The sequence below is a fragment of the Stigmatopora argus genome, chromosome 1 (genome assembly GCF_051989625.1).
Source record: "Stigmatopora argus isolate UIUO_Sarg chromosome 1, RoL_Sarg_1.0, whole genome shotgun sequence".
Classification (NCBI taxonomy): Eukaryota; Metazoa; Chordata; class Actinopteri; order Syngnathiformes; family Syngnathidae; genus Stigmatopora; species Stigmatopora argus.
Genome location: NC_135387.1, coordinates 21,817,938 through 21,844,487, shown reverse-complemented (window position 1 = coordinate 21,844,487; position 26,550 = coordinate 21,817,938). Strand labels below are relative to the sequence as shown.

At 37.6% G+C, this 26,550-nt stretch overlaps 4 protein-coding genes and 3 non-coding genes across 11 annotated transcripts; 4 read left to right on the top strand and 3 right to left on the bottom strand.

Moving 5' to 3' along the window:
* The first annotated feature begins 1,178 nt into the window (after positions 1-1,178).
* Positions 1,179-9,623, top strand: fkbpl (FKBP prolyl isomerase like). Of its 3 annotated transcripts, none has more exons than XM_077609023.1 (5): positions 1,179-1,209; positions 7,182-7,274; positions 8,021-8,206; positions 8,284-8,561; positions 8,646-9,623. In XM_077609023.1, exons 1-5 carry the CDS (start codon positions 1,194-1,196, stop codon positions 9,288-9,290), a joined length of 1,218 nt encoding a protein of 405 aa, XP_077465149.1. In that variant the 5' UTR covers positions 1,179-1,193; the 3' UTR covers positions 9,291-9,623. The 3 variants fall into 3 exon arrangements, with proteins under 3 accessions (XP_077465149.1, XP_077465157.1, XP_077465166.1); XM_077609031.1 differs by lacking the exon at positions 1,179-1,209 and adding an exon at positions 6,681-6,875 and having other exon boundaries at positions 7,105-7,274; XM_077609040.1 differs by lacking the exon at positions 1,179-1,209 and adding an exon at positions 6,974-7,062.
* Positions 9,624-16,155: 6,532 nt separating this feature from the next.
* trnaf-gaa (transfer RNA phenylalanine (anticodon GAA)) lies at positions 16,156-16,228 on the bottom strand. The gene has a single exon. It is a non-coding gene; the product is annotated as a tRNA-Phe (tRNA).
* Positions 16,229-16,473: 245 nt separating this feature from the next.
* On the bottom strand, positions 16,474-17,898 carry ebp (EBP cholestenol delta-isomerase). Of its 2 annotated transcripts, none has more exons than XM_077599353.1 (5): positions 17,793-17,898; positions 17,325-17,610; positions 17,124-17,160; positions 16,902-17,032; positions 16,474-16,815 (listed from the first exon to the last, which is right to left on the bottom strand). In XM_077599353.1, exons 2-5 carry the CDS (start codon positions 17,605-17,607, stop codon positions 16,595-16,597), a joined length of 672 nt encoding a protein of 223 aa, XP_077455479.1. In that variant the 5' UTR covers positions 17,608-17,610; positions 17,793-17,898; the 3' UTR covers positions 16,474-16,594. The 2 variants fall into 2 exon arrangements, with proteins under 2 accessions (XP_077455479.1, XP_077455488.1); XM_077599362.1 differs by lacking the exon at positions 17,793-17,898 and adding an exon at positions 17,738-17,784.
* A 279-nt stretch (positions 17,899-18,177) lies between these two features.
* On the bottom strand, positions 18,178-18,249 carry trnah-gug (transfer RNA histidin (anticodon GUG)). Its single transcript has one exon. It is a non-coding gene; the product is annotated as a tRNA-His (tRNA).
* Positions 18,250-18,763: 514 nt separating this feature from the next.
* Positions 18,764-18,835, top strand: trnae-uuc (transfer RNA glutamic acid (anticodon UUC)). The gene has a single exon. It is a non-coding gene; the product is annotated as a tRNA-Glu (tRNA).
* Positions 18,836-19,332: 497 nt separating this feature from the next.
* vma22 (vacuolar ATPase assembly factor VMA22) lies at positions 19,333-21,402 on the top strand. Its single transcript, XM_077602273.1, has 5 exons — positions 19,333-19,524; positions 20,118-20,221; positions 20,535-20,629; positions 20,732-20,923; positions 21,176-21,402. The coding sequence occupies exons 1-5, from the start codon at positions 19,420-19,422 to the stop codon at positions 21,280-21,282; spliced, it is 603 nt and encodes a 200-aa protein (XP_077458399.1). The 5' UTR covers positions 19,333-19,419; the 3' UTR covers positions 21,283-21,402.
* Positions 21,403-22,162: 760 nt separating this feature from the next.
* Positions 22,163-26,482, top strand: LOC144081359 (zinc finger BED domain-containing protein 4). Of its 2 annotated transcripts, XM_077608436.1 has the most exons (6): positions 22,163-22,432; positions 22,507-22,602; positions 23,083-23,331; positions 23,409-23,668; positions 23,756-24,311; positions 25,198-26,482. In XM_077608436.1, the coding sequence occupies exons 3-6, from the start codon at positions 23,098-23,100 to the stop codon at positions 26,008-26,010; spliced, it is 1,863 nt and encodes a 620-aa protein (XP_077464562.1). In that variant the 5' UTR covers positions 22,163-22,432; positions 22,507-22,602; positions 23,083-23,097; the 3' UTR covers positions 26,011-26,482. The 2 variants fall into 2 exon arrangements, with proteins under 2 accessions (XP_077464562.1, XP_077464561.1); XM_077608435.1 differs by having other exon boundaries at positions 22,163-22,602.
* The last annotated feature ends 68 nt before the right edge of the window (positions 26,483-26,550 follow it).

Below are 26,550 nucleotides of genomic sequence, written 5' to 3'. Positions count from 1 at the left end.
TTTTACTAACAATAACCGAGACTGTCGATGTATTTGATATGGTCGAAACAGGTGACTCGTCCGCTAGAAATTGTTTAGTTTCCTGTCTTTTGTTGATCTTGATAGACAACTCTGAACCTTTGCTTGGCAATGAATCAAATGTGTGATCTGTAATTGGACCTGATCTAGATATGTCCTCTGTATTTGAAAGTGGTTGAGTTATGTACTCTGTATTGTAAACCAAATTCTGCTCTTCCAGTTGATTGGGCATTGGGCCCGATGTTTCCCCTATATTTACAACCTGTCCAGGTGTGGTTTCATCTTTATCAGAATAGGAGATCCCTTCGTGTGATTGTGGCAACAGGACTGGTGAACAAATGCCCTCTTGATCTGAGAAATTAATATCTTTATTTGATGGTGGCAGGGACACCTGTGCAGATTTGTCTTCTGTATCCGATGTATAGAGTGCTTCATGTGACTGAGGCAATGAAACTTGAGTCGACATGTCCTCTGTTTTGCTCGCAATGTTTGGTACATTGTCAGAACTGGATACAAGCATTTCATCTGGATAAGTGGTGTTCATCATCACTTCTCTAATGGGCACAGATCCAGAAATGTCTTCTGAATATGGCAGGGATTCACATTTTTCTTCTCTCTCGTATACAGAAGTCTCTCCGTATGTTTGTGGCAGGAATTCAGAATTCAACACTGAAGTCTGTTCCTGCGGCAAGAGCATTGTTTCTGATCTACTTAATTCTCCATGTGATTGCTGTAAGTATCTTGGTGTTTCCTCCGTGATACTCACATTAACCGATAGGGTGGAAGAACCTGCTAGACCTGGTGTAGGAGAATCCTCTCTTGTAATGTTTGTTGCATCTTTCCTTTTATTTATTGTAACTGAGAGAGTTAATTTGTCTTCTGTTATTTCCTCAGATTTGTGTATGTCTATAGTTGGATCTAGTTCAGTAAAGTCCTCTGTATTATGTGTTGTGATCTCCTCATGTTGCTGTTGCCTGAATCCATCTATGTTCTCCACATTTGCCATTCCTTCATGTGCTGACGGAACTTGTCCACTGCGTGATTGTGTTCTAGAAGCTGCTCGAGATAATACTTCTCTATCAGGAACACGGACGTCTTCCTGTGAATGTCGAAATGACAGTGGTCCAGAGGAGATCTCACCATGTTCTGACATCTCATTTTGAGATTGTCCATACATGTCCTCTATTCCAGGTGTGTATACCTCTTCATGTGAACACTGTAATGACATTGTTCCAGGTATGTTCTCCGTACTAGATAAATGGAATTCTCCGTGTAGTTGTGGTAGCGAGACTGCTGATATTATCCCTGTTTTACTCACAATGACTGATATATTGGTTGAACTTGGCACACTGGATGGAAAAGAGTTCTCTCCATCTGGTCTTCTTTCTGCTCTGTGATACTCAGCAGAAATATCTTCCCTAGTTGGCACCATTCCAGAGAGATTGTTTGCATCACTTGTGCCCTCCATGTCACTGATCTCTAATCTGGGAATTTCCCCGGCATTTAATATAGAACCGGGCAAGTCTTCAGTAGTTTGCATTGATATTGAAGAAGTGACATGCGTATCTGATAGATTTGTCTCTCCATATGTACGCTGTGTTTGCAGCAACATTGGTCTTGATATTTCCTCTGTTACGTTCACAATGACTGATAAAGTATTAGGCATAGGAGAGTCCGCTCTGCCTATTTCGTGGGATTCTTGTCTGGTGTTGATTTTGATGATGATGTCAGACCCTGTATAGGTAATTGACGACGTCCGTTCTGTAATTGACCCTGTTCCTAATATGTCTTCTGAACTTGGCACTAGATTAGTTAGGTCCTCTGTATCAGATGAATAGTTTGCAACACAATGTGAAGTCACTGATCCAGGCCTGTCCTCTGAAAATGATAAACGCGATTGGCATGCAGAAATTGGCCTTGATATTTCCCCCATTTTGTTCACAGTGACAGATATTGTGGATGATCTTGACAAAGGGGACATCGGGGATTCATAGCCTGCTGTTTCGTGTCGTTCATCAATTTGAGTTATGTCATTCTCCGTAACGTTATTTGGCACTTGAGTGGGTGTATCCCTTCTAGTATGCACTGATGGTAGTGGTGACGACGATATTTCTCCGACATTGGTCTCAGTGAATGACGTGGTGGCAGAGTTGGATGGATCTTGGACACTGGTTATAGACAATTCCTGTACAACTGAATTGTCTCGTATTTCTTGCCTTATGTTGATCTTTCGTAGGAAATCATACTCTAAAAAGACAAAAAAATAGTTACATTAGAATGTATTATGGACTGCAGTATAACTGAGACAAGATTTGTTTTCTCTCCAAATCATTGAAATTTCTCGTCCTTATTTCAAAGCCTGTCTACTTTGTCTGTCTGAATGTTTTTGGCAAAAGAGTGAGCATTTCCTCTATGTTATCTCTGAGTACTGCGGCAATGTTCGTAAGGCTAAAACCTGCACATGAAGACTATTACTGGGAGGAGGTATAAATTATTACCCACCACTGCAACTATATTAAGTGAAGTAGGCCTGATGTCTAAAAAGTGCTGATGACTTGACACACATCACCATAATTACCACTCATGGAGTAATCTATAACAACATCTACATGTAATTTAACAACATTATACTGTTGATATACAAATGCTCAAGTCTCATCACAATCCATGTTGACTATCATTAGGAAAAAGCCGAAAGAATAACAGAGATGAGTGTCCTCCATCAACATTTAGACTTCTCTCTTTACTTTCTCTTCTCAACACTTTCGTCTTTGTATCTTAATTTCACTAATATAATGGCGCTAACTGCTGGCTTGTTAGTATTGCAACACAGTAATACAAAATAATAATGAGCGACATACCCCATCCTACTTAACAAATCTTCCTTCATCAACACTCAATTAGCAACATATACTCAAATGTATTAGTTCAATAAAGCAACTTTCTGCCTGCGGTATAATCAAAACTAAATGCAGTATGGGGCAGTAAATTTCCCCTTGAAAAATAAAAAAATTGTCAATTGGAGTAAAGAACAAGATCACTTGACTTCACAGCAATTAGTCATCTGGAATTAGTATGTAACAGCATTAGACATGTTAATGAACAGATTTTTTTTCGCAATAAATTCAACAAGTGTACATAGTTTTTTTAAAGTCAGGTATGCTTGGTCCATCCATGTCAGGATTTTACAGTTTTTTTCCTACTAAGGACCTGTACCACTGCCACGCTTTTTGCAACCACAGAAAGGTGAGGAATGTTCCATGTATGCCCTACTACAACTACTACCACGATAGAGAGCAATCAAGTTACTTCAACACACATGAATATAGAAGGAAATAATCATTTGTATACTCTCATGTGTAATTTTCAATCAGGGTAGTAAGATGTCAGAAATATGAGGTACGTCTGATTATTATTTCAGTAACATTATCCGATTTTTGTTTTAAGACAGACAGGCAGAGTTAATCCTATGATTACAAATACATTCTTATGAAAACACATTATTTCAATACTGGTAAATATGGATTGGTGTTGAGTGTAATGGTATACAAGGAACAATTTAATTGGGTTTGAATCTGCACAAGGAGAAAAATGAAACTTACCCCATTGCTCTTGAAAGCGAAAGGCAACTTCGTTATCGTTTAGGTCTGGGCCTCCAAACCTTGACATGTGAGTTAAATGTGTTTCTAGACATTTTGGAATGTCATCGGGCTGGGATAATATTGTAGTCCTGGATGTACATTCTATCAGGCTTTTGACGCCAAACGATAACGGATTCGTGGAATCCATTTTAAACAGTGATAACTGTCGCTTCTTTTAGAAATCCTTGTGTTTGTGGCTTGGTTTGAGTGTTCAGAACATGATCACTCTGACACTCCTCTCATAACAAGAAACAAAGACGGTGTCAGGGATCAACAATTGCTTTTAAATGCATTTCTCAATGGATGTAAGTAATCATGTCATATTGTGTGACATCACCCAGCTATGAGGTCAGATTGCATCACAGGGCTGTATGTTGTCATTGTGTTACCTATCAAAATTGAAAGCTACATTTTTTTCACCAAGTGGTGTACAGTTCAGTTTGATGGGCTTCATCAAGTAAACTTTGATCAGGGTTTTTTTGTTTTCCATACATACAGTACTTCTCTGCATCATTTGACAGATATTTCAAAGGGAGCCATTATCATATGAAAGTAACAATATTCATCGGTCAAACTATGGACGGAGGGTGGAAAACTCATCTCGCATTAGCAAACTATACCAAACTTTCTGTAAGCAATAACCTGACAAACACATTATTACCATGCAGTTGTCTTTTTATTTGCAATTTTCAGTTGTAAGGTATCACAGAATGAATATCATGTTGCTTTCAATGTGTGACAAAACCTGTAACTAAGATTACATTTTTATATGCTGTGTTAAGAACTTAAGAAAAAGGAACCTTTTTTGTGAGCAGAACTAGGTTACATTCATTCATGGTGATGGTTTGTAAAAGCCTGGTTTGTTAGTGGGTGTCTGTGTGTGTATGTGTTTTGCTTAATAAACATGTAAACGTCAAACACTCAGCAAGTCTTCTCACCAAATTGTTCATATGGATTAGGCAACAAAAAAAATCAAATAGTCTGTTCCCTAAAAAGATAAGTTTTGGAATTCTCAATTGTTTTACAGTGTTTGAGTGAAGATGAGGAAACGTTACCTGCCTCATGTTATGCATTAAAACTGTGTTAATCAAAAAAGACAGGTGTTATCACTTTATGTTCATAGTTTTTCTTTCGTGCCATGTAACATGTACAATTCTAAAATAGCTGAGGTCCTTGAGTTATGATTGTCCAAATTGCACAAGAGCCTAAATGTTGGCCACTGCAGTTTTGTAAAAGAGCTCAAAGAACATCCTTAGGCAAAACAACTACCGTGTTTATATCGGACCGAAAGAGTTCATATTTTCTTCATCCAGTGTTGGGCATCACGTTTCCTTTTCAAATTCATTTCTATCCATCCAATCAATCCCCTTTGTACTTGCACAGCAATTATACACCATTAAAAGTTTGTTCTCACTCTCACTTTATTGAATTCGAATAAGCAACGGGAGGGAGATGGAATTTAAATGCGATGACATTCTAAACTTCATAGTCGCGGACTATACCTTTGGACTCAATGACATGAGTTCTGGATCAAAAATCATCCCTCCTTTGGGTCGATACGGAATCCGTATCTCCGACCCAGGCCCTACCTCAGGTTTTTTAACACCCCGATACTTGTGGACTGTTTGCGCTACCGGTGCAGGTCGGACGGGCTCTGTTTTTTTGTCTTGATCAGTCTGATCTTTAGCTTTATGATACGAGCAGTCTTCCAATGTGCAGGTGAAATTGTCCGTGTTTGTTTTAGGCGTCTTTCTGGCCCTCGGCTTCTTTTGTGGCGATGCTTTCGGTAGGTAAGTGGGTGAAACCGACCGCGGAGGATGTTTGATGGTCTGCGGTGCTTTCCTCTCCTCCTTGGCGTGTTCGTTACAGACGACTCTCGTCTTTGTCCCTGGGGAAGGTTTATTTGGCAGCTGTATGACGACAGGCGCTGAAGACTTTTTAACCACTTTTGTCTCCTTTTGACTGGGCACCCTGACCGTGAAAGACTGTGGTTGCTTTTTTTTCTGTGATGTTCCACATATTTCCACAGAACCAGTTAGGGGGAACTCTTCATAGGGCAATGACTGTGGTACTGCAAGTTTCTCCGCCCCCAACAGAGTCAATGATCTGGTAATGGACAACGAGGATGAAGACAGTCTGACTCCTATCTCTGCAATTTCTCTCTGTCTGCTGATCGTCATCAAGAAGTCGCTCTCTACAAAGGGAAACAGAGTTAGACATGGCATGTGGATCTCTGGAAATAGTATTACTCTTGTCACATTGTTCAAACAGAGCCAATATATTGTCCCATATGAAAAGTCCTTTTATACAAATAGCGGCATTGCGTAGTAGAACTGTCGACTAATATTGCGCAGCAAAACCTTGAACCTAAATTCTGTAAGACTTCTATGTTGGATGGTCTTTAGATGGTGAGAAGTCAACTCTGATTGATTCTGGATTTTTTTCCACCACTCCTTTTGCGTTAGATTGCAGGACAATTAGAGTACATTTCCATACTGACTGAGTGATTTATTTTTGAATGAGTTTATTTGCGTGTAAAAGTGTAAACGTAGTCAGACTTACCCCATTGTTCTTGATAGCGAAAGGCAACCTCTTTAAGATCTGCTCGGTCAGAGTCAGCAAATTGTACCATTTGCATGAGATGTGCTTCTAGAAATTTGGTGATGTCGACTGGTTGCGACAGCAGCACCGCACGAGAAATACACTCAAGCTGACTCCTAATGCCATATGGTATCACATCCATTTAGGTTACGACCAAGCAAAATACCAATAAGTTGGAGTATCGAAAGGAGGCGCTCAAAATCCTGAGCAATCAAACAAAGATCAACAGTAGATTTCAGATGGATTCAGCACAAATGAAAAGGGGAATGTCATTCGACCCAATCAAGCATCTTATGTGACATCACCTTGCTCAAGGAGGTTGTGTGACATCACAGGGCTGTGTGATGTATGAATACAACATATAAACAGTCTGGTGCATATTGCAGACATGTCACACATCAGGCTTAAAGATCGGGGTGTTCTAAGCAATTTCCTGCAAACTAATCCTAGCAATTGGCATAATTGCCTGGTAGGAGGTGCCAAGTATCTTTAAAAACTGATGCTGATTTGCATGGATATTTCTGGATTACGAGATAAATGATTTTTTTCTTCTTTTTTTATTTTATTTATTTTTTGCTTGCTGCGGGTTCCAGCGGCAGAATCCGATGCAACTGCGTAAGTGCCAAGTGATGTTTTCGGTCAACTCCAGCTTTGAAAACTGCTGCTGGAAAATTGAATGAATTAATGTTGTTATTTATTTATTTGGGTTGCTTATGTCAGATTAGTGATAGAAAATGGTGGATTCCCAAACTGCAATTCACCATACTGGCGCTGCCAATCATTCACATCTGCAAATATTCAAGTGGGTAGTGCACTTAAGTGTTTTGTTTTGTCATTTCAACAGAGATTTGAGGCGATTCGTCATTTGTGTCCGTTTAAAAAGCAATTTAAAAATGATTGGAAGTTGATCCCAACCTCTAGATGGCAGTAAAGTTCAATATCAGTCATTACGTCTCTGGGAAAAAAAGCGAAGTAATGGACACCGACGCGGAACAGATTTCCTAAGTGCTTCTGGTACGTATGACATTATTTTATAAAAAATACACTGATGTGCAGCTCTGCCACTTTTCGCACTTAATGAACATTTTATCGACGAATGCTCATAGTCTATTTTTGCGTCGTCTTTCGGGTTCGTTAAGCACTACAAACAATCAGACTCACCTTTGTGTTTGCAGGTTAAAATTTGTCCCAAACGAACTCTTTGTATGGGTTTCTCCGAGATTTACATTTTTTCAGATGAAAAACGGAATTTTGTTGTTGTTGCTGCATTTCCCACATAGTAACTTTGGCATATTAGCACTTGAAACGCCCAAACTAAGAAAACACATGAATAACACTCCCATAGTTTTAATACATTTTATGTTATGTAATAATTGAACTGTATTTGTATGTATTGTTAATGTATTAGACGTTCGTCCCCGTATGTCGCACTAAAACATTCATTTTCTGAACCGTTTATCCTGACAAGGGTCGCGGGGGGTGCTGGAGCCAACCCAGCGTGTCATTGTTTAGTCCAGAATGTATCATGTTACTCACCCTAAGTCAGCCAAACTATTTCTGTATGCCCTAAAACTAGCAATATGGAGGGGCCACCATCTTTGTTGAATTTTCTTCAAAGAAAAAACATGGAACAAGCACTTCAGATAACTCTATCTTCCATCTATAACAATTCAGAAGAAAGAAAATGATAACATTTACTGTTGTTATCCAAGGTGAAATTAAGGATTTGGCACTCTGTTTTTTTATTTAACTGCTGTTAGGCTTTTTTTGTGGTGGAGAGATGGACAACATTCTTGAGTCAACACTGGATGGCGACACTGCGACTCCTGATCACGATGGAGTCGACCCCACTTCTTGGGTGTCTGTGTGTCCAAGAGGCCTTTATTTGGTCCAGAAGACGTTGATTTCTTCGGGAAGTCAGCAGAAAGATTGTACTCCAGAAAAAGGTGCCTGCCCAAAGCATTTACTACTGCTTATTTTAATTGTAGGGATGTAATCAAGGGTTTATTTTGTTCTTTCCCAGCATGGTCCACCTACAAGCCAAGGTTGGGTTCATTGTGCCGTGTCCGTGTACGCCTCCGAGCTGACACTGATCGAGCTGAAAAACTTTCATCCGTAAATGGTGATGAGACAAAGCAGGGAGGTCCACTTGATGTTCCAGGATGTTCCATTCCACAACGTCAGCTGGACTCTGTTCTGCAGCTACCGCTAGGCGACTGGACAAAACTGAGATTGGGGGAAGGTCACTGTGATGTTACCGAAACCTGCTTGGAATCCATGAAAGCCGGCGATGCATGTGAGGTACGGAAAGAAAGCGTCCCATTTATTATTTTTTATCATCAGAGCAGCAATATTCTTTTTAATTTGGATTTTTATATCACTCAGATACGTCTCACTCCGATAAACACAGCTGATGTGTGGGATTCCCAATCGAAGCAGGAAATATGCGCCATTGTGGAACTCCAAGCTTTTACACCAGGAAAGGAATCCTGGCAGATGTCACCTGGTGAAAAATGGGAGTGGGCAGAGTCCCATAAGGAGAGAGGTGGCCACAGATTCCGGGGTGGAGACGTTTGGGGAGCGTCTGACAGTTACGCTCGGGCCCTCAAACTCATCATCACCCTGCAAGGCTGCGAAGTCGACAGGAAAAGAATAGACACGGAAGAACCAGATTCAACAAGCTCTGAGGAAAGAGCATGCTGTCCTACTCTTGATCAAGTGCGAAGCATAAAAGCAGAACTCCACTCTAACTTATCATTGTGTCAGCTCAAACTGAAGCAGCCGACGCGGGCTCGAGAAAGTGCCAGCAAGGCCACGCGGCTGGAACCGGCCGGGGCTAAAGCTTGGTACCGCCTGGGCCAAGCCTGTCGCATGGTGAACGAGCTGGAGGAAGCCCGGCTGGCGTTTCGAGAACTCCTGAAGCTTCAGCCGGAATCCACGGCTGCCGTGAAGGCACTGAAAGACATCACGAGTAGAGAGAAGGAGTCCAATGCACAGTTGGGGCAAAGACTTAGTAAAATGTTTAGCTAGAATGCGGGGATATGTATGATACTGTAATGATGTAATCCTGTTTTTTTTTTTTATTTGCATAGTCATTTTTTAACCGAGCCTCTTCATCTATTTTCAGTGTGAAAGTGGTTTTTCTGACAGTTGGTGTAATAAACTCCCTCTGTTTATTGTCATCCTCACTGTTGTTAAGGACTCCACAACTTGATCTCTTGCTGCTTGACTAATAATGTCTGTATTATAAGGAGAAGATAGTATGGTTCTGAGTAAACAAGAGACTCCAGATGTTTCTCCAAATTTTGCTTTTGCTCTTAACTTTTAACAATAAAATGTTGAATCAATCATGTTTTAACCTTACTATTCATGGTCTTATTTTTAAGAAAAAAAACCTTATTATACATTGTCTTTTTTAAAGAAAAAAGAAAATATGCCATCTAAGGTCTTTAAAAAAATCCCTTTCTATACATGGTCTTATTTTTAAGAAAAAAACGCTGAATATACTTTTTTTTTTAAAGAAAAAAAAGCCTTACTATACACTGTTTTTATTTTAAGAAAAAAAGCCTATACATTGACTTTTTTTTTAAGAAAAAAAAACCTTGATATATATATATATATATATATATATGTTTTTTTAAATGTTACTATACATAGTCTTATTTTTAAGGAAAAAAAACTTTACTATACATTGTCTTTTTTTAAAAGAAAAAAATCTTTGCTATCTATTGTCTTTAAAAAATCCCTTACCATACATCGTCTTATTTTTAAGGGAAAGAAACCTTACTATACATTGTCTTTTTTTTTTAAGCCTTACTATACTATGTCGTTTTTTAAGAAAAAAGCCTTACTATATATACTATGTCGTTTTTTTTTGAGAAAAAAGCCTTACTATACTATGTTGTTTTTTAAGAAAAAAGCCTTGCTATACTATGTCGTTTTTTTAAAGAAAAAAAGCTTAACTATTCATGGTCTTTTTTTTAAAAGAAAAAAGCCTTACTATACTATGTCGTTTTTTAAGAAAAAAGCCTTACTATACATGGTTGTTTTTTAAGAAAAAAGCCTTACTATACTATGTTGTTTTTTTAAGAAAAAAGCCTTACTATACTATGTAGTTTTTTTAAAGAAAAAAGCCTTACTATACTATATCATTTTTTAAAGAAAAAAGCCTTACTATACTATGTCGTTTTTTAAAGAAAAAAAGCCTTACTATACTATGTCGTTTTTTTAAAGAAAAAAAGTCTTACTATACATGGCTTTTTAAAAAAAAAAAACGACATGGTATAGTAAGGCTTTTTTCTTAAAAAAAAACCGTATAGTGAGGTTTTTTTCTTTTAAAAAAAGACCATGAACAGGAAGGCTTTTTTATTTTAAAGAAAGAAGCCTTACTGTACTATGTCGTTTTTTTTTAGGAAAAAAAGGCTTACTATACATGGTCGTTTTTTAAGAAAAAAGCCTTACTATACTATGTCATTTTTTAAGAAAAAATCCTTACTTTACTATGTCATTTTTAAAGAAAAAAAGCCTTACTATACTATGTCATTTTTTAAAGAAAAAAGCCTTACTATATCTACCATGTCGTTTTTTAAGAAAAAAGCCTTACTATACTATGTCGTTTTTCTTAGAAAAAAAGCCTTACCATACTATGTCGTTTTTAAAAATAAAAAAGCCTTACTATACTACGTCGTTTTTTAAGAAAAAAGCCTTACTATGTCGTTTTTTTTTAAGAAAAAAAGTCTTACTATACATGGCTTTTAAAAAAAAAAAACGACATGGTATAGTAAGGCTTTTTTCTTTAAAAAAACCGTATAGTGAGGTTTTTTTCTTTAAAAAAAAGACCATGAACAGGAAGGCTTTTTTATTTTAAAGAAAGAAGCCTTACTGTACTATGTCGTTTTTTTTTAGGAAAAAAAGGCTTACTATACATGGTCGTTTTTTAAGAAAAAAGCCTTACTATACTATGTCATTTTTTAAGAAAAAATCCTTACTTTACTATGTCATTTTTAAAGAAAAAAAAGCCTTACTATACTATGTCATTTTTTAAAGAAAAAAGCCTTACTATATATACCATGTCGTTTTTTAAGAAAAAAAGCCTTACTATACTATGTCGTTTTTCTTAGAAAAAAAGCCTTACCATACTATGTCGTTTTTAAAAATAAAAAAGCCTTACTATACTACGTCGTTTTTTAAGAAAAAAGCCTTACTATACTATGTCGTTTTTTTAAAGAAAAAAAGTCTTACTATACATGGCTTTTAAAAAAAAAAAAACGACATGGTATAGTAAGGCTTTTTTCTTTAAAAAAAAAACCGTATAGTGAGGTTTTTTTCTTTAAAAAAAAGACCATGAACAGGAAGGCTTTTTTATTTTAAAGAAAGAAGCCTTACTGTACTATGTCGTTTTTTTTAGGAAAAAAAGGCTTACTATACATGGTCGTTTTTTAAGAAAAAAGCCTTACTATACTATGTCATTTTTAAAGAAAAAATCCTTACTTTACTATGTCATTTTTAAAGAAAAAAAAGCCTTACTATACTATGTCATTTTTAAAGAAAAAAGCCTTACTATATATACCATGTTGTTTTTTAAGAAAAAAGCCTTACTATACTATGTCGTTTTTCTTAGAAAAAAAGCCTTACCATACTATGTCGTTTTTAAAAATAAAAAAGCCTTACTATACTACGTCGTTTTTTAAGAAAAAAGCCTTACTATACTATGTCGTTTTTTTTTAAGAAAAAAAGTCTTACTATACATGGCTTTAAAAAAAAAAAAAAAACGACATGGTATAGTAAGGCTTTTTTCTTTAAAAAAAACCGTATAGTGAGGTTTTTTTCTTTAAAAAAAGACCATGAACAGGAAGGCTTTTTTATTTTAAAGAAAGAAGCCTTACTGTACTATGTCGTTTTTTTTAGGAAAAAAAGGCTTACTATACATGGTCGTTTTTTAAGAAAAAAGCCTTACTATACTATGTCATTTTTTAAGAAAAAATCCTTACTTTACTATGTCATTTTTAAAGAAAAAAAAGCCTTACTATACTATGTCATTTTTTAAAGAAAAAAGCCTTACTATATATACCATGTCGTTTTTTAAGAAAAAAGCCTTACTATACTATGTCGTTTTTCTTAGAAAAAAAGCCTTACCATACTATGTTGTTTTTAAAAATAAAAAAGCCTTACTATACTACGTCGTTTTTTAAGAAAAAAGCCTTACTATACTATGTCGTTTTTTTAAAGAAAAAAAGTCTTACTATACATGGCTTTTAAAAAAAAAAAACGACATGGTATAGTAAGGCTTTTTTCTTTAAAAAAAACCGTATAGTGAGGTTTTTTTCTTAAAAAAAAGACCATGAACAGGAAGGCTTTTTTATTTTAAAGAAAGAAGCCTTACTGTACTATGTCGTTTTTTTTTAGGAAAAAAAGGCTTACTATACATGGTCGTTTTTTAAGAAAAAAGCCTTACTATACTATGTCATTTTTTAAAGAAAAAAGCCTTACTATATATACCATGTCGTTTTTTAAGAAAAAAGCCTTACTATACTATGTCGTTTTTCTTAGAAAAAAAGCCTTACCATACTATGTTGTTTTTAAAAATAAAAAAGCCTTACTATACTACGTCGTTTTTTAAGAAAAAAGCCTTACTATACTATGTCGTTTTTTTAAAGAAAAAAAGTCTTACTATACATGGCTTTTAAAAAAAAAAAACGACATGGTATAGTAAGGCTTTTTTCTTTAAAAAAAACCGTATAGTGAGGTTTTTTTCTTAAAAAAAAGACCATGAACAGGAAGGCTTTTTTATTTTAAAGAAAGAAGCCTTACTGTACTATGTCGTTTTTTTTAGGAAAAAAAGGCTTACTATACATGGTCGTTTTTTAAGAAAAAAGCCTTACTATACTATGTCATTTTTTAAGAAAAAATCCTTACTTTACTATGTCATTTTTAAAGAAAAAAAAGCCTTACTATACTATGTCATTTTTTAAAGAAAAAAGCCTTACTATATATACCATGTCGTTTTTTAAGAAAAAAGCCTTACTATACTATGTCGTTTTTCTTAGAAAAAAAGCCTTACCATACTATGTCGTTTTTAAAAATAAAAAAGCCTTACTATACTACGTCGTTTTTTAAGAAAAAAGCCTTACTATACTATGTCGTTTTTTTAAAGAAAAAAAGTCTTACTATACATGGCTTTAAAAAAAAAAAAAAAACGACATGGTATAGTAAGGCTTTTTTCTTTAAAAAAAAACCGTATAGTGAGGTTTTTTTCTTTAAAAAAAAGACCATGAACAGGAAGGCTTTTTTATTTTAAAGAAAGAAGCCTTACTGTACTATGTCGTTTTTTTTAGGAAAAAAAGGCTTACTATACATGGTCGTTTTTTAAGAAAAAAGCCTTACTATACTATGTCATTTTTTAAGAAAAAATCCTTACTTTACTATGTCATTTTTAAAGAAAAAAAAGCCTTACTATACTATGTCATTTTTTAAAGAAAAAAGCCTTACTATATATACCATGTCGTTTTTTAAGAAAAAAGCCTTACTATACTATGTCGTTTTTCTTAGAAAAAAAGCCTTACCATACTATGTCGTTTTTAAAAATAAAAAAGCCTTACTATACTACGTCGTTTTTTAAGAAAAAAGCCTTACTATACTATGTCGTTTTTTTTTAAGAAAAAAAGTCTTACTATACATGGCTTTTAAAAAATAAAAAAAACGACATGGTATAGTAAGGCTTTTTTCTTTAAAAAAAACCGTATAGTGAGGTTTTTTTCTTTAAAAAAAAGACCATGAACAGGAAGGCTTTTTTATTTTAAAGAAAGAAGCCTTACTGTACTATGTCGTTTTTTTTAGGAAAAAAAGGCTTACTATACATGGTCGTTTTTTAAGAAAAAAGCCTTACTATACTATGTCATTTTTTAAGAAAAAATCCTTACTTTACTATGTCATTTTTAAAGAAAAAAAAGCCTTACTATACTATGTCATTTTTTAAAGAAAAAAGCCTTACTATATATACCATGTCGTTTTTTAAGAAAAAAGCCTTACTATACTATGTCGTTTTTCTTAGAAAAAAAGCCTTACCATACTATGTCGTTTTTAAAAATAAAAAAGCCTTACTATACTACGTCGTTTTTTAAGAAAAAAGCCTTACTATACTATGTCGTTTTTTTAAAGAAAAAAAGTCTTACTATACATGGCTTTTAAAAAAAAAAAAAAACGACATGGTATAGTAAGGCTTTTTTCTTTAAAAAAAAACCGTATAGTGAGGTTTTTTTCTTTAAAAAAAAGACCATGAACAGGAAGGCTTTTTTATTTTAAAGAAAGAAGCCTTACTGTACTATGTCGTTTTTTTTAGGAAAAAAAGGCTTACTATACATGGTCGTTTTTTAAGAAAAAAGCCTTACTATACTATGTCATTTTTTAAGAAAAAATCCTTACTTTACTATGTCATTTTTAAAGAAAAAAAAGCCTTACTATACTATGTCATTTTTTAAAGAAAAAAGCCTTACTATATATACCATGTCGTTTTTTAAGAAAAAAGCCTTACTATACTATGTCGTTTTTCTTAGAAAAAAAGCCTTACCATACTATGTCGTTTTTAAAAATAAAAAAGCCTTACTATACTACGTCGTTTTTTAAGAAAAAAGCCTTACTATACTATGTCGTTTTTTTTAAGAAAAAAAGTCTTACTATACATGGCTTTTAAAAAATAAAAAAAACGACATGGTATAGTAAGGCTTTTTTCTTTAAAAAAACCGTATAGTGAGGTTTTTTTCTTTAAAAAAAGACCATGAACAGGAAGGCTTTTTTATTTTAAAGAAAGAAGCCTTACTGTACTATGTCGTTTTTTTTAGGAAAAAAAGGCTTACTATACATGGTCGTTTTTTAAGAAAAAAGCCTTACTATACTATGTCATTTTTTAAGAAAAAATCCTTACTTTACTATGTCATTTTTAAAGAAAAAAAAGCCTTACTATACTATGTCATTTTTTAAAGAAAAAAGCCTTACTATATATACCATGTCGTTTTTTAAGAAAAAAGCCTTACTATACTATGTCGTTTTTCTTAGAAAAAAAGCCTTACCATACTATGTTGTTTTTAAAAATAAAAAAGCCTTACTATACTACGTCGTTTTTTAAGAAAAAAAGCCTTACTATACTATGTCGTTTTTTTAAAGAAAAAAAGTCTTACTATACATGGCTTTAAAAAAAAAAAAAAAAACGACATGGTATAGTAAGGCTTTTTTCTTTTTAAAAAAAACCGTATAGTGAGGTTTTTTTCTTTAAAAAAAAGACCATGAACAGGAAGGCTTTTTTATTTTAAAGAAAGAAGCCTTACTGTACTATGTCGTTTTTTTTAGGAAAAAAAGGCTTACTATACATGGTCGTTTTTTAAGAAAAAAGCCTTACTATACTATGTCATTTTTTAAGAAAAAATCCTTACTTTACTATGTCATTTTTAAAGAAAAAAAAGCCTTACTATACTATGTCATTTTTTAAAGAAAAAAGCCTTACTATATATACCATGTCGTTTTTTAAGAAAAAAGCCTTACTATACTATGTCGTTTTTCTTAGAAAAAAAGCCTTACCATACTATGTCGTTTTTAAAAATAAAAAAGCCTTACTATACTACGTCGTTTTTTAAGAAAAAAGCCTTACTATACTATGTCGTTTTTTTTAAAGAAAAAAAACCTTAATATACTATGTCGTTTTTTAAAGAAAAAAAGCTTTACTATACAATGTATAGTAAGGCTTTTTTTTCTGGTCTTTTTTTTAAGAAAAAAGACTGTTACTATACATGGTCTTTATTTTTAAAGTTAAAAAACCTTCCTATACATGGTCATTTTTAATTAATAGCGGATATCCTTTTTTCGTTCTAAGACAAAATACGTCGCCGTAATGAGAGCCACAAAATGCCGAAACCCGGGATCGAACCAGGGACCTTTAGATCTTCAGTCTAACGCTCTCCCAACTGAGCTATTTCGGCAACCGCTACAGTAGCTACCCAAATTTCGTTATTTGAAAAAGGCAGACAAATATGTCTGTAGAGAGTGAGTTTTGATAGGAGAGCCCAGTTCATTGGAAATGAAAATAAAAATGATTCAGGATTTTCATGAACTCCCCCCATTGACCCTGTGTTGTTAGTATTACTGTTCCTCAACGACATGGTTGCGAAGGAGTCGCAGCCACGTGCAAATGTTTGTGTCATTGATTTTACATCTGGACGAGGAGCACATTATAAAAAAGATTTATTAAATGTTTCAGTCCATGTCACAATTTGATTTGTTTCAACCTTCCTTCCAGCCTCGCGTGTCTTTTCATGTATGTTAGTGGAATCCCAAGTGACATCCTCTTATTGCTTCTTGGCCTTGGGAGACTTCCTCCCATCTGATTGTGCTTGGGCGACGGTCAGCTGTCTCCAGGCATCCACAATGAGGACCAGCGGTATGAAGATCCAGAGAGCGTTCAAGAACACAAAGTAGAACCAGAAGTAGATGGGATGCCCCGGCTCACCGTGAGTATAGCCCTCTCTGTGTTCTATAAAGAAGTACAGCACATCTCCGTACAGCTGACCTGCAAAAGGATGACATGACATGGCCTGCCTTGAAACTCAACCTACAGGTGTAGCGCAAAGTAACAGATGTTTAACTTTTCCTTACCAAGTGAAAGTATAAGCTGCAAGACAAATCTGTATGGCTTGTTAGTCAAGAAGGCAAACACAGCCCAAAAGCTAAATGGTCCCCAAAACAACGCAGTCACTGTCTCCATACAAACAGTGAAGTTATCAGCTCTGAACACACAAAAAACATCATTTTAGTGCAATGAATCTGCTGTGCAAGAAGTATAATACACATTTGATCTGTGTGCAATCATATACTCACATTACATATCGACTATCCCCTTTAGAATACTCCTTCCCTGGAAGAAGGATGTGAAAAGTTATATCATTTTTAAACTTCAAAACATATTGAGCAACACCGCCCTCTGGTGGCCGATTTATAGCAAGTTAGACGAGTACCTCGTCCAACAAGGAACCCCGTTCTCCCCCGGACGTGACAACGTAAACAACTTTTTGTACTCACACAACTGTGAGAGGAAACTTTGGTCTCCCGGAATAAGATCATAGTAGAGAGAGAACCATCCCTCAATGACACTGTGGATGAAACCGCAGACTGCGAACCAGCATACAGCCAGACGCCTCAACGTTCCCAGCCGGCCAGTGACCATCCAGGTCACCAGCAGAAACGCAGCAGACACGGAGAAGAGAAACGTCAGGATCTCTGCCATCGACCTATCATTGGCCACATATGTGGGAATCACAAGATCCTTGGGCCAGTACGGATGAACATGTGCAGATGCCTCCATTGCCTGTTTTGAGAAGAAGACCACAACAGTATAGCTTGAAAACGGATGTAAATTGCCTGCATATACCTTCATTACAAACAAATTCCCCAATGAACTCAGACGTCAGGGAGTGGCATACAAAGTGTCTTACATTTTGAATGTTATTTAGCTTTGTCTAAGGTTTTAAGAAGAGCAAAATCGCAAACCTTTGACTAAGAAACGCCGGCGATCAGGAGCAAGTACAACACAGGTAAAGACAGTCCGCAAGAAACTCAAAGAGGCAACCAACATATCTGACCAATCAGACTGCTCCATTCCCTGTACCACATAGCACGTGATTACGTATGACTCGCCGATTGGCTCTTCCTCTCGGAACATGGACGTGATAGGTGAAACGCACCAATGAAAAAAGACATCAGGAAATGTGCCGCACCTTTCACGTCTTCGCTAACGCTAACTTTTATCAAAACTTTATTGTTTGAATAAAATTCGTATGGTCTTTTTAAAAACTGAAATTAATTGATTATTAAAATAAGCAAAATCAGCCAAAGCCAAAAATCAACACCCATGCCGTGCCAGGGAATCACACCCTGCCGTGACCCGGATTCGAACCGGGGTTGCTGCGGCCACAACGCAGAGTACTAACCACTATACGATCACGGCGAGCTACTGGGGTTGTGAGTACGGTGTGAAATTTTGCCTTTATGAATGAAGACTGCTTGCCATATATGTTTTGGTTTGAGTGACAGAGCGGGTCACGCACGACCAAATAGGTCAGGAAATAATATACGTATCCTGCTGCCAACCCAGCGTCTGACATGAGAAAATCTAAACTTTGCCGTCAGACTGACCTGATGTTGTCAACACTTTTAAAATGTTGGATTATAAATTATAATCCAACATTTTATTTATTTCATTCGATAATATTAAGAAATCATTTCATATAAAACGATAACACGTTTTTGTCCTCATACTGTTGCTCAAACTGAAACAATGTTATAATTTATAACATTGTACAATGTTATAATTTATAACATTGTTTCAGTTTGAGCAACAGTATGAGGACAAAAACGTGTTATCGTTTTATATGAAATGCTTTCTTAATATTATCGATAACTCTCATTATTCATTGCTAACATGTTTCAATATAGGAATATTGTCCTACTGTCTACGTTAGTCCCATATGGTCTAGCGGTTAGGATTCCTGGTTTTCACCCAGGCGGCCCGGGTTCGACTCCCGGTATGGGAACTTCTTTTGGAAAATATAATTTACTTATGTTTTATCAAAGAAACGCCCTTTGGTAAATCAGTTAATTCCCTTTTCACGAGTTTACGAACATGTATGTCACATCGAAGATGGCTACCGAGCTGACGTCCTAGACGGCTGAAAATCGCTAGATGAGGTGTCTGTGTACAGCAATACGTCTACAGCCACCCAGTTAGTTGATCGAGAAATAACAAAAACATTAAATGTCAGTAAATGTTGTTGTTGTTGTTATCTGTGCACTACGTGGTGAAAGCTTTAGATCTCATTATACTTGTATAATCACAATAAAATCATTCAATTCAATTCAATCAATTCAATAAATATACATTTTGATGCTTTGAAATCTACCTCCAGACGCTATCAACTCTTTTAGCTACATCGGTTTAAAATACTTTCGCTGCACCATTTTCCAGCACCAGAGGGTGCTACTTGTTAAAAACCATAGACCGTTGCTATCACGTGACTTCTATTAGGTCACATGATACAATATCACGTGAATAATTCATCAACCTCGGAGCAAATTCTTGTGTCTGAGTTAAGTTAATATATATACATTACAGGAGGAAATGGATGAATCGGCTCAATCACTGGACGAAAAACTGCTTGATTTCATGGACCAGCTGGAATTACTGGAGAACAAACGGGCTCGTCTCAATTCACTCATCGAGCAGGTAGCAATGTACTCGAAACGGCTTGCTAGTGGTAAATAATGTCAACTGTCACTACAATACATTTATCCAAAATACTACTGCGTCCAATTAGTAGCTTGTGTGAGGAACGAGCTCAATGTGTGAGAGTTGAGAACACTGACATACAGTATTCTCATTTTTTGAGCCGCTTTAGCCTGGTGTATACGGTATTGTTAAAGCTAAATATTAAGGCAGTGGCTCCTGAGCCGGTAACCGGTCAAATAGTCCTAGGGGCTATTTAGCCGGTAACCTATTATTTAACACTGAGTGAATAGGGGATTTTCTAAACCATTCAACCAATCTTATTGAAATTTGATGTGTTATTGCGAATTGATAGTTTTTAACATTAGGTGAATAGGGATTTAATGACTATTATTTAGGCAGTGGCTCCGTAGACGTACTTTCTTACTATTTACCTCACACAGAATTCTTATGGGGCCATATTGGCTATTTGACCGGTTACCGGCTACATAGCCCCTGGGACTATTTGACCGTTTACCGGCTAAGGAGCCACTGCCAAATATTAAAACTAGCTTACTTAACACGTTGTCTCGTTCATTTCATGCTTCCTGCAGGGATGGTTTTCTATTTCCAAGGCGCGATTTTCCATGGGGAATAAACAGGTGTCCACCCTTCAGTATGCAAGTGAGATGAGGCCACTAGTTTCTCTTTGCATAAGGTAAGAAAAAAAGCACGATTAAACGCCAATTCCAATCACGTTGGGACGTTGTGTTAGACATAAATAATAACAGAACCCAAAGATTCGAAAACCATGTTTAACCTTCGTTAATTGAAAGCTTTACCAAGACAAGAACTTCAATGTTCAAACTGATAATCAATTACATTTGGTTGAACATGATTTGCAAATCATTGGATTCTCTTTTTATTTATGTGGAACACATCTCAATTTAATTGGAACTGAGGTTGTGTAATCAAAATGGATTGACAGTTATCTTTTCCATGGGTGATGATCTGTCCTCGTGTGTATACAGTACACTTGATCATGACAAAATTGAGTTCTGCACAGAGGTGCCGCCGCATGAAGACAGGAAAATACATGTGGAAGACATTGGCCCACAAAAAGAAGGTAAGTCCATGCTCTTTTTTTGTATTTTTTTTACAAGTGCATTCAATTGTAACCACCTTAAAATAGTTGCTCAACATTTTGATTTCCATTTCTTGCCCTCAGGTGTCAAACAGAGAAGAAAACCCAAAAAATCTAACAGTGAGAAGGAGCCAGAGGAGGACTTAAGTAGTAAAAAGATGCCTCAGGACCAACCAATTTCAAAAAGTGAACATAATCCTCAGAAAAATCCACTGCAGTGGTTTGGGATTTTAGTGCCACAATCGCTGAAACAAGCCCAGGCATCTTTTAAGCAAGGTGCTGAAGGATTTTATGAATGTTTTTTTCCAACAGAATTTTCAAATAGTATATTTGGAAAAGATGCCACAAGCTTCTACTGGACCCTGGCTAATTGGAAAATAGTATTACTATTTTATATAAAGGAAGAAAGTGATCTAGACTGAGAAATGTTCATTGTTTCTAAGGCGCGTGCTACGTTTATCCAAGTTTGTGCAAGATTACTCATCACGACTACTAATGAAGCATTCTCTGTTCTCTTTTGTTTTCCAGTCATCGAGCTGTCTGCTGAGATTGCGACGCTTCAGGTGCTGATATTAAATACTAGAAATGAGCTAAAGCACTGTTTTAAGGAAAAAGATGGAAAAAAGAACACGTAACAACAATTTTGTAAGGGAATATGATCTTTGTGTTAGTTCTGTGACATTTATTAGTCATGTTTTTGTATGTGTTGTTTTTGTCTTTGCTTATTAAATTATACGATTACTATGGGAAAGAAATTCCAGGGTACACTTGAATGGGAAATGCTTGACAATGATAGTTTTTTTTACATTTCTCAGTTTTTCTGGTACACCGCGGAAAACAGGGGAACCACTGCGTTTTTTCACATTTCGTGTTTGAATATAATTTCATCTAATTTTTGGACCCGGGAGGAAGCCGGAGTACCCAGAGAAAATCCACGCAGGCCTGGGGCAAACACGCAAAAGAATGTACAGCCATTCAACAGCTAAATTAAACTGAATAGACCCATTAAATTAAGTGGGGTGGGTCTTCCAACCATTATTGGTCAAATTGGGGTCTAATAAAGCCAGCCAGAGTGATTATGGCCACCATTGCACACACATGCGTCCGAACAGTAGACATTCCCTCCATCGGTGCCATGTATTTAAACACCTAGTTGTGTAATGTGAGGTGCGAGCCAATCGGGTCGGGCGTAATCTCTTATTAGCCATTTTGTGTCAGTGCCACTTGAAAACAGTAAGTATTAACTTTGTGCCCATCAAAGCTAATATTTTTTAACATACTACATTGACTATAACTACGTTAAAACGGGTCGTTACTAACCAAATCGTTTGATAAATTTAAGAATAATTTGGTAGAGAAACCACTCGCCTCAAGTGAGCCTTCGCCGCTAGAGGCCGCACGGGCCTCCTGCTATAATGATGCCATCCTGCTAAAAGATGGCCGCCAGCTGTTAACGCTGACGACTCCAACTATTCGCATCTTGCGCTTTATATATATATCTATGGTTACCTCACACTGGAGGTCCTTGTGACATCCCCCTGCAGTCGCCAGTGTTTGGTTTCCGGTTCTGTAAACAACACATTTGCAGGTGTGTTTGGTTTTTTTTCTTATTATTTTTTTGCCCTAATTTGTTTGACCGGGGGCAGAGAAGTAAACACGCCGACCGGCCCCCATGCAATCCAACGAGGAAGGACCGCTACCTCGCTTTCATCATCATCATCACCACCATCAACATCATCGTCATCGTATTGATCAGCGTTTGACGTGAAATTAATTTTGGATCAAGTGAGGATTAGTAAATGCTCATGGCGTCCGTTTCGAAAGTGTCTATTTTGGATTACTTTAATATTGTGTTCGAGGGGGAGAATGGCAAGATCGAATCCAACTGCAAGGCGTGTGGCACCAGGATCCAGGCAAAGCGCAGTGTCACGTCCAATTTTGTCACGCATCTTAAGGTAATTCCTCCCCAAACACAATGCAAATTTGCAATACGAAGCATGTTGTATACTGGTCATTGCCGAATCGAAGGACATATTGGGCAGGGGCGTAACCGTGTTTAGCGAGGGGCGGGGTCAATTTTTAAAGAGTCAGTCAAATCTTGGGAAGCCAACAGAATAACTAAGTTCATTAAAAAGCCAATCAAAAGTCTATTGAAATCACTTGAATAGTTTTAAATCCATCACCTTGAGAAATGCTTGACATCCTAAAATGAACTATCAGCACCAAAACAGACCATTTATTGATTTATGTCACCTATTTCAAAACACAGACTAAAGCTTCATCAAAAAAAAACAAAAAAAAAAAAAACCTTTATGGTTCCTGGATACGTTTGCTTGTGTTTTTCAAATTTGTTGCTACCCAAATTCTCCTTGGATCCTGTAATAAGCCATGTTTTAGTTTCTACAGTTTTAGGGCAATAACTTTGTCTCCTTCAGCGCAAGCACCAAGCCATGTATGACGACTTTGTCAAAAGGAAGGACATGAAGAGAGAAGGCTACCCTTGTGCACCAATGCACACTTTGACGGCAAATGGAATGAACGCCCGCTACGCTCTTCCGATGGCAGTGGGCACGGGAGGAAGTGCTGGAGGGATGGGAGCGCTGGACGGAGGAGGAGGAGGAGGTGGAGGAGGAGGAGGAGGAGGTGGAGGAATGAGCAAGTTTGACAAGCACGACCCACGTCAGGTGGGTGAGGCCGCCATGAGACTTCAGCGCCCATGTGAAATAATTCTTGACCTCTTCCCGCATGAATATCTCCACAGGTTTTGATAAGTGAGGCAATTGCTAAGATGATCGTTCACGATCTACAGCCAGTTTCCATGGTGGAAAACCTTGGCTTTAGAGTGCTGCTTCAGATTCTGGAGCCACGCTACACTCCGGATTCTCAGCACTACATCCAGAACCAGCTCCTCCCAGCCTACACCTACCAGGCTCAGCTGACTATTCGTCAGGCCCTGGCTTCAGCGCATGCCTTCAGCCTCAGCCTGGATGTCTGGAGGGCCTCATCCACACCCACATTAGGGTAAGAATTTGGGGGAAAAACAGATAAAATTAATTTTAGCACAGGGTTTATTCCTGAAAGTTTATGAGGTTACCCCTCTTTCTTTAGTTACATCGGCGTCACCTGCCACTTTCTGTCTTTGGAGTGGCAGATGCGCTCCGCTCTCCTGGCCTGCCTTCCCCTGACTGGAAATCGTGTTCTTTCCGATGTTGACGATGTATGTCACCTTCACGGCGTGTCCGGAAGAGCCTTCCGTGTGGTCGCTGACCCACTCCTGGCCACGAGCTCCGTGAAGTCCTGCCGTCTACCCGGTTTCTGTCACGAGCCGGGCGACGAGGACAATGGCGAAAGCCACGCCAATGTGGAAGGAGGCATTCGGAACGGTCCCGTGTCAGAAGAAGTATGGGAGGACTCGTGGGAGCGGGGTCTCGGTGTGGGTCGCGTGGACTGCTTCTCTCGCTCGCTCAGCCATTGTGTCAGAGAGGGGCTGCGTTCTTGTACGCAGCTCGCTTCTGCCCTGGCCAAAGCTGGCCGCTTCTACAGCTACATCACAACGGTGGTTCCGTCAGAGAAATTGAGCCAGGTGTTTGATTGTTCTGGTTTGGTGATTGGGGGTCAAGAAAGCGCTTCGCCACTGGTTCGAGACTGGGCTGCCCAACTTAAGGTATGTACGATATAAGTAATTGCCCATTGATCTTTCTGCAAGGTTCCCACAGATCCTTTTAAAGTCTTGAAAGGCATTACATTAGTTTTTTTTTAAACAATGCCTTAAGTCCGGCCGGGGTGGCCAACTCCGGTCCTCGAGGGCCCCTATCCAGTCTGTTTTCCATGTCTCCCTTCACCAACACACCTAAATCAAATAATCGGGATCGGTATGAAGCTTTTGGACAGGTTGCTGATGAGTTGATCATTTGATTCATGTGTGGTAGAGGAGGGAGATGTGTATGTATAAAAATACACATTAAAAAAGTCTTTAAAATTTGAACATGATGAATTATTTCATCAAACATGATTTCTTTCAAAACTCGTCCCCTGCTATAATTTCTAGGAACCATATGGGGTCAACCTCGTTGGTTCTAGTAAGATTTGAGTAAGGAATGCAATCACGCAATGATGCTGTCGAAACTAAAATTTAACTAGCATTTTGTCTTAGTGGGTTTTTAGAATTTAAAAAAAATATTGTCGTAAGAATGAACCCGATACAAATAAGTGATGCCTCTTCCTTATTATATGCATTGTTTTCGACATGTGAATGTCATGTTGCTCAAGCGTGACATTTAGCAAAAAAAGAAATCTTTTGTCAACTTGGTCTTAAATTTCTTTTGAGATGGTATTAGAAAGTCCTTAAAAAGTCCTGAATTGACCTTTCCCTGTGACGTTGAAGGATTGTGAGGTAAGATTGCTGAGGAAGAAAAAACATCAGATGAATATGTTCTGTTAATACATTGACTTAGTACTTACTAAAACAACACAGGATATATTGAACGAGATGATATTAAATGCGATAATGAGAAGTGGTCACCAAACAGCGTACCTCTGCTGGGATTCAGGTCCTCCGTCGGCTGTTGGACTCTACGGAAGTCTTGGAGGAGATGAGCGGTCCTGGAGAAGTGCTGCTTGGTGTTCCAGAAACGGCGCTGCTGAGAGAACTCACTGACACTTTAGAGCCCTTCATGGAGGCTTGGGAAATGGTGTGTGTGGACACACAGACAGATACTAAACACGTTTCCCTCAGTCTGGCACTCCCGTGTGTTTTGGGCCTACGCAAGCATCTCTCGGAGACGTCCACCCCACATTGTCCCTCTCTCCTGGTGAGCCTCAGCGAAGCCGTGGAGCGGAGACTCGCTCCGATTCTGGAGGACCCTCTTTACATCGCTGCCACCACCCTGGACCCTCAGTTCAAGCTCACGTGGAGCGCTGACCCTGAGTGGCACAGACATGTCCTTCTGGAAGAATTATCCAAATATTCCACAGACTCCAACACAGAACGGCGCCCTCATTCCCACCCGTCTCCGACCCCGGCGTCGTCGCCCGTGTCCTCACTGGCTCGGCCCTGTAAGCTCTTTTCATTCATCAAACAGAGACCCACGACCAAAAGCCTGGAGCAGGAGCTGAGTATCTACTTGCGAGAAGATCCCACACACGAAGAGGCTTTGCATTACTGGCGACGTAAAGCAATCGACTTCCCGCTGCTTGCCCAGGTGGCTAAGAGGGCGTTGCCCATACCTGCTTGCAGCACGGCGGTGGAAAGTATCTTCAGCAAGGCCGAGCGTAGTCTTTTGCCCGCAAGTGGGCGTTTCTTACCAAAGAACTTGGAGACACTCATCTACCTCAAAACCAATTACAGACTATTATGGACGTAGTCGCGCTCTTTGCGGAGCTACACAAACTATCACGCCACACGCTAAGGAATAAAGGGAACTACTTTTTATTTTTCTTCCCTTGACTTTGACTCTACATTAAAGGGTAACACACTATCAAACAAAACACGAATTGCTGCTGATTCAAATTGTTTATGTATTTGATATTTTAAACATGCCTACTGTACATATATGACAATGCATCACCCACTAATGTCAATATTTTCCTTCTCCGTGTATGCCTCATACATAGCACTTAAGTGATGACCTTCCGATTTAAAAGAAAATGAAGAAATAATTTTAGGCACCGTGTTGTTACAGTATACACCAAACTTTTAAGTGATTTCCAGTTCTTTCTATTGGGGGTAGGGGGCAGAGTAAGAAGATTTAGGTGTAACACGCAGATTATTATATACTATATTAGTTAGAAACTAAAATAAATATGAATAAATCAGTTTGGACAACATTGTAGATACCCAAGTGTGTCTGAGGTTGGTTGGTTATAGCATGCAAGTTATAGGCTCCGGTGTAAATTGTCGTAGA